This window comes from Chrysochloris asiatica, unplaced genomic scaffold (assembly GCF_000296735.1).
Source record: "Chrysochloris asiatica unplaced genomic scaffold, ChrAsi1.0 scaffold00181, whole genome shotgun sequence".
Classification (NCBI taxonomy): domain Eukaryota; kingdom Metazoa; phylum Chordata; class Mammalia; order Afrosoricida; family Chrysochloridae; genus Chrysochloris; species Chrysochloris asiatica.
In genome coordinates this window covers 3,695,913-3,703,412 of record NW_006408699.1, presented here as the reverse complement: position 1 = coordinate 3,703,412, position 7,500 = coordinate 3,695,913, and the positions used below count along the sequence as shown (strand labels likewise).

The window sequence follows — 7,500 nt, the reverse complement described above, 5'->3', positions numbered from 1 at the left end:
TAAGGTTTTCAGTGACTAAAGAATCAGAAGTATTTTGTCACTTCTTTCTAGTCTGTTTTTGGAAGCTCATTTGAAACCTGTCCACCATGGGTGACCCTGCTGGTATTTAAAATACCTGTAGCATAGCTTCCAGAATCACAGCAACTCAAAAGGCACCACAGTATGACAAACTTACAGACGAGTGGTGGTGATTATCATTAGCCAGGTCTAAAATGGTGTGGCACTGTGGGATAAAGCACTGGACTGCAAGGTCAGCAGTTCAAACCCAGTAGCCATTCCTTGGAAACCCTGTACGGGTCGCTATGGGTTGGAACTGACTTGACAGGACTTAATAGCAGCAGCAATGATACTAATAAGGATTAATTGCGTGTTACATTAACAGGCAAGCTCTGAAGCAACCATCTTGGGTGCAGTATCTCATTTACTTCTTGCACATAGGCCAAGTGATAGGTGCTATGGTTATTATCACTAATTTAAACATGAACCCTTTGGCTGAGGCAGGTTGAAAATTTGTCCAAGGTTTCCCAGCTGAAGGGGAGAGTTTGGGGCCGAAGAAGGGAAGTATTTAGGCTTGCCTGACTCCAGAGACCTTGCTCTTTAACATTGTCATTCTTCAGTGTTGAGTATTTCTTTAGTTAGTGGTTGGCCTCTGAATAGAATATAGCTGTTCTTGTTGTTAATGCCGTCGAGTCAGTTCTGACTCATAGTGACTCTGTATAGGGTTTCCGAGGAATGGCTGGTGGGGTTGCACTGTTGACATTTGGTTACATATGATTAAATACAAACTTTTGAATGGCTGAGCTTGGGTGCTTTCTGAGTCTCTGAGTAATACCATACCACTCATTGACAATAAGCATTGTACATTCATGTGAAGTAGCCTACACTTAAGTACTTAATAATGGAGAATATTTTTGGAGGGTGTTGTATGTATAGGGCAAGTGGGTTGGGGCTTGGAAATAAATCCGGAGAGATTTGCTGTTACTGTATATACCCTGAAGAATTAGGGTGAGCAGAAACTTACAAATATCACTTGGGCAGTTTCACTTAGGCAGCTATGGCTACTGTTTGGTTGGGGGGGCTTCAGACCATTGGACAATAGTAATAAAGGAATTTTCCTCCCTTGATTTCTTTGACTGGAAGAGAGAAAATGAAGGGGAAAAGGATGTCATCAATCCATAAGGATTAAATAAGTGGGAAACCAAATGTGTACACAGGTTCTTGTATTTGTCTTGGTTCCAGTTCTGCCTGCCCCAGTCTTACCCTTCTTCTGTTTTTTCCACAGCTAATACTTTAATCTTTGCGCACCCATCCTTTCCCCCTATGCATATTCCTATGTAGATTGTTGCTGCCGTTTAATGTCATTGAGTCGGTTCCTACTCTGTGTATAAAGATTCTGAAGAGAAACTGGAGGGTTTGAACTGCAGACCTTGTGGTTCGCAGTCCAGTGCTGATCCTTCAGTGCCATAACAGGAGATATATGTTTTAAATAAAATTGGAATCATTCTTTGTTTACTATTTTTATAGTCTATATTTTCCACTTATATTGTAGACACAATCCTCCTTTTAATCCCTACAGTCATTCTATTTTAACTTTTTTAAAATTCCCTTTCTGGCAGGGTTAAATAAATTATGAAGTTGAACATTTGACTAAACACTACATTTTCCACTGCCATTGAATTGATTCCAACTCATAGCTACCCTATCTAGGGTTTCCAAGGCTGTAAATCTTTATTGGAGTGCAAAACCTCATGTTGGGAGACAGGAGCAGCCGGTAGGTGTGAACTGCTGACTTTCATCTAGGTTGGTTCTGACTCTTATTGACCCGATATAGGGTTTCCAAGGAACAGGGCAATGGTTTGAACCACTGACCTTGCAATTCAAACAACTTGCAGTCCAACTTGTGGTACAGCCACACTAGGACTCCATTGTTGTTAAGTGCCATCGCATCGGTTCCGGCTCATAGTGACCCTGTATAGGGCTTCCAAGGAGCTACTGGTGAGCTTGAACCACAAGGTTGGTGGTTCAGGCTCACCTGCAATCTAGCACATTAATTCACAGTGCCACACCAGGCTTCTACTAGTCACTAAAAATCATGGCTTCTAAAGCATGAAATAATGTCTTCATTTATAAAAATTCTATAAGCATCTGCTCCTGTAAAGATTTATAACCTTGGAAACCCTAGGGAACAGTTCTGTTCTGCCCTGCGAGGTTGCTGTGAGTTGGAATGGACTCTTATTGTTGTTGTTAAGTGCCATTGAGTTGGTTCTGACCCATAGTGACCCTTTATAGGGTTTCCGAGGAGCAGCTGGTGAGCTTGAACCACCAGCCCTTGCAGTGGGAAAGTGGTCAGGGTGGGGGAGGACGTTCGCATCTTTGATAATGTGGCCTGTCTTAAGGTGTGGTATGTTACAGCTGAGTCCTGGTATGGACTTCTTTAGAAAAGTGTAGGTACTTCTGTGGGAATCCTTTAGATGGCAGCAGCACCCACCACAAACTGTAGTGTGAACAGAATTTCTCAAGATGCACAAAATATTTGACACAAACGGATGATCAAAGCTCACGGTAATCACCCCTTCATTATGCTGAATATAGAGCTAGGGTACGACAGGTTCCGACTGTAGCTCGGGAGCTATGGACCCCTGCCCTACCACTTGTTCTTTTGCGAATGTAAAATATTTCCTGTCTCTGTATCCTTATTAAAAAAGTATATACTTACACTGTAAGTATAAATAAAGCAACTGAGTGAGTGATTTTGTACCACGTAGTAATGTTTGAAAGGAACAGACAGAATAGATCGTCTGTTTCTAACCATTTTATTTACATACCCTGCAGTTCAACCATTTGACAATTAACAATTGTATGGATTTTATTGTATTTTCAAAAGCAGTCCTGGTTAGCGCTGTGGATTCTGGCGAAACCATTTGAACTGCAAGGTCGTCAGTTCAAGCTCACCAGCTGCTCCTGGGAAACCATATACAGGGTTGCTATGGGTCAGAATTGACTCAATGGCATTTAACAACAAGACTACAAAGTTGGTTTGATCTTCAAGGTCAACGGTTCAAGCTCACCAGCCGCTTCTTGGAAATCCTATACAGGGTCCTTTTGGGTTGGAACTGACTCGGTGGCACTTAACAACAAAGCCCCTATCCCTCTTAGCCATCACTTCCAACCCTCCATCTTGCCCCTAGCCCCCTCCCAAGTCCTTGGCACCCACTGACTGGCTTTCTGTCTCTAGATTTGCCTATTCTGGACCTTTCATACCAATGTAATAATGCAATAATGTGTTCTTATAACTGGCTTCTTTTACTTAGCATGATGTTTTCAAGGTTTCTCCATATTGTAGCAGGATTCAGTACTTCCTTTTTATAGCCTAGTATGTATTCCATTGTGTGGATACATGTTTTGTTGTTATGAAGATATGTGGCTGCTGTAGACATTTGTGTATGAGTTTTTGTGTGAGTATGTGTTCATAAAGGTGGTCATATGATAATTATGGGGAACACAGTAGTTCTTACACAGTCATCACTTGACTGTGAGCCACAAGATTGATGGTTCGATCCCACCAGTCTTTCTCTCTTGGAGAAGGATGAGGCTTTCTACTCAAGTAAAGAATATATATAACCTTATGTACAGGGTTGCAATGACACTTAACAACAACATGGTCACTTTATGTGTAACCTTTTGAGGAGCTGCCAAACTCTTTTCCAAAGTGGCCATGCAACTCTGTATTCCCACCAGCACTGTGTGAGAGGTCCATGCAGTCTCATTAAGCATTTTAGATTTTCTAATGATAAGTGGATAGAGGTTGGGAGGGTGGATATAAGATAAGACTCAGTCTCTCCTGTGTCCCTGAATCCCTTGGCTCGACTAGCTGATAGGCTTTTCTGAAGGCGGCAGCTGTGTGAGCTGCCAGGAAAGCAATCTTCTTCTGTGTCCCACACAATCACTGTACGTCACCAGCCTGATAAAATGTGCCTGTGTTACATGGCTGCTTAGAGCGTGTTGATATTACAGTCCGGCTGTTTGTAATCCTTGTCTCCTGACTTTGGAGATACCAAGCAACCAAATAGTCTTTGTCCCAGTTAGAGAAAAATTCTGAATAAAGAGCCCTCAACCACAAGCTGCCCAGGTTTGAACATGTCAAAATTACTTACTTGACATACACCAAAGACAGCTGCAGAGACTTCATAGCAAAAAATGCAGCTTTTGTTTTTGTCAGAGTTTACATTCTCAAAACTAAACTGACCCTTTTTTTTCTCTGGCAGTCCTGACTGGACGTTCCTGCATCTGTACTAAAATGACTGTGTGTCTGTGTGTGTTTGTATGATTGTGTGGTCAGGGGAGGGGAAGGGGCTGGCACTTCCTTAGGCTTATTTGAGTCCTGGTAAGGACACATACTGTACATTCTGAAGCTTTGTTTGCATCTGGAAAAAATTAGACACACAAAATCTTTCCCACTACAGGTCCTGTCAGGAAGCCTAAGTATGTGGAAAGCCCCAGAGTGCCTGGAGATGCAGTTATAATCCCCTTCAGAGACGTGTCCAAGCCAACAGAGCCCAATGAAAATGGTAAGAATATGTTTTCTGTGATTTTTTCCCCCCCACTCCATTTCATACTGAAACTTGAGTATCTCTGACAGGAATGCTTTACTGAACGTAATGTTAGGGGAAAGTTTTTTTCTTCAGGCAATTACAAAGCTCTATGAAATGAATGTAAATTTGTAGTATTAAATACCAAGTATAGGAATAGTTGAGTGGGTATCCATATGCTATGTTAAAGGGTTGAATCTTACTTCCTTAGAAATTTTGACCCACCCAGGATTGGGGTATGTGAAAAGCCAGCAAGTACACTGTTTCCAAGAATTTTTGTTTTGTGTTTAGTATCCCATTGTTGTATCATGTTACAGTTTTGGTTGTAAAGCTGAAACTGGATAAAGTTGTTATTAAGTGTCATCAAGTTGGATCTGAGTCATAGTGACCTTGTATAGGGTTTCCGAGGAGCAGCTGGTGGGTTTGAACTGGCAACTGTTCTCATCCTCTTGAAAGCATTTGATAGCTTTTGAAAGTTTCTTTTAACATGTAAAATTTCCTATAGGGGACATTGAAATAGGGGCAGAAGAAAAAAATAAACTGATTGGAACTATGTAATGAAGTTTTTTTTTTTTTACTCTTTTTTCAGTATCTGGAAATATGGATAGCAGACATTATGAATTTGTAGCATTTCACAGATGCATTGATAGCTCTTTTATTGTTTAATAAGTCACTTCCAGAATCCACCTGTTTGTTCCTTTGTAGGTAATCCTCAACTCACAAATGCCATCCATGGTCTTGCAATTTGGGGTTTTCTGTAGAAGCATGTCGTTAGGAATGCTGGCCTATGTAGAGAAGCCTGCTTTACCCTCTAGAACTTAGGAAAGCTCACCCTCATCTCCACTGTTAACATCCTCACACTCTCTGCTGATGCTTGGGGGGCAGACTTTTCTTTTAGGTTCTCACCGCTGTGTTTGGATTTTGTGTTTCTAGTGGTGAATTCTGGGGGAGTGGGTATGAGGTAGGAAAACAGAGTGGGAGTGGTTGTGAAAATAAAAAACGAGCTGAGAGGAGAGATTGGCAGAAGCTGTAAACCAGGAAGAGCACAGGAGTTAAGGATAATGGATGAAGAGTTTGGGGTCAGGTGCTGGGAATTCTGGATGGGGAAGAGATGCTATTCCAGGTGTCTTGGTATGATAAATTCTATCCTTTTTCTCTCTGTTCAGGGCCTCAGCAGTTTGGTTTAGGTGAGAGGTTCACATAGAGAGGATTTCTGCTAAGAAGAGGAGGACAGGGTGCCAGGTGTGGGGTGGTGAAGAGAAGAGAATCCACAGTGGTGTTTGCAAAGGACAGCCCTTCACTCACATAGAAAGCCTCTCTCTGCTGTGAAGTGCTTATGTCCAGGGTGTCCATGAGCCTATCTATTCTCTCTCAGTTTTATTTCTTGTGTGGAAAGGAAAATAAAAACCTGTTCCTCTGTGAATATCAGTTACACAATTTACAGAGGTGTTTGTGCATTTCTAAATAAAGCGTACACCCTCTGCCCCTATTCCTATCTATTCCCCAAAGCTTTTTGAGACCTGATCAGTTATGCCTTGATGTTTGGCCTAAACTCCAGCCTTCTGGTTGGGAGTGTTATTGAGGGTTCTGTATAGGATTTTAAACTCTTCCTCAGCTTGGGAAATTTAGGATTTTTATCAAATAAAGCAAGGGAAAAAGGGGATGCAGGGAAAGAAGGTGGTGGTGGTTGTGTCACCAAGTACCTTCTGATTCTTAGTGATCCTGTATAGGGTTTCTGAGGCTGTAAATCTTTACAGGAGCAAAAAGCTTCATCTTTCTTCCTCAGAGCAACTGGTAGATTCAGACTACTGACCTTGCAAAGAAAAAAAGGTTATAAATAGCTCCCATTGTAGAGGGCTTTCTTCCCTTGCTCAAGGCAGAATTGGCCATTTTCTTGAGGGAATGGGGCCAAGGTATGGAGCATCTTTTTTATCTGGTGCCAAAAAAAAGGGACCCTAAACCCAAAGAAAACAATTGCCATTAAGTTCGTTTCAATGCATTGCATCCCCATGTGTGTCAGAGAACTATGCTCCCTAGAGTTTTCAATGGCAATGATCTTTCAGAAGTAGATCGCCCAAGCCTTTCTTTCTAGTGAGTAGCTGAATGTTCAGCTATTTGTTCTACCCAGAGTGAGCTTCAAGTACAGTGATTGCTGGTGCATTCACTCCTGAGACCAGAGCCCTCTAATAAACATCATTAGTCTCCAGAGCAGACTGAAACTATAGCATATCTGGACTGTAAATACAACACCGGAAGTTGCCATTTTGCCTAGAACTAAGAAACAGGGTACATTTTTCAGATGTATTTTTTCAGATGTCTAAGAAAGGGGCTAAATTCATGTTTGTGAGCATGTGATTCATGGTCACGTGAGAAAACAACGGCAATGTTGGTAGAAGCCCCAGAGTTATCTTTATGTTGCTGGATGATGAGGCGATTGCTTAACGAAATTGAACTTGACAATTAGTGAAGGGTGGTGTGGTTTTTAATCCCTGTGGAATCTGTTAAGTTTCAATGGGTTTAATTAAGTCTGCCATATTAAAAGTAAATTTTATGTCCAGGTCATTGAACCTAAAGGGAAGGGTGGTGCCAACTAAAACAGCTGAGTTTGAGATTAAGTGATAATCAAAGCAAGTACCAGGTACAGAATTAAGACATACCCTTATTTCTAAGGTTTAGTATCTACACCATTAAATACATTTTAAAGTAAAATTTGGTCTTATGCTTTCCCTATAGGATACGTGCTTTTAAATCTCTATGTTTTGTGGTGGTGCTGTCAATAACATTTCCAAATTAACCAGATGAAAAAATTCTTCCGAAAGTAGTTTCTTGTGACATGCTTTTTTTTTTTTCAATGTTTTATTGTGAATTATGTGATAGTTTACATGGGAGAACATTAGTTTTACATTCATTC

At 41.1% G+C, this 7,500-nt stretch overlaps 1 protein-coding gene across 1 annotated transcript in view; it reads left to right on the top strand.

The window, feature by feature from the left end:
• The window catches only part of TANC1 (tetratricopeptide repeat, ankyrin repeat and coiled-coil containing 1), a 157,630-nt gene that overhangs the window by 35,673 nt on the left and 114,457 nt on the right, over positions 1–7,500 (top strand). Inside the window, exon 3 of the mRNA XM_006872044.1 lies at positions 4,464–4,568. Coding sequence (XP_006872106.1) covers positions 4,464–4,568 — 105 coding nt within the window. The remainder of the gene's footprint in view (positions 1–4,463; positions 4,569–7,500) is intronic.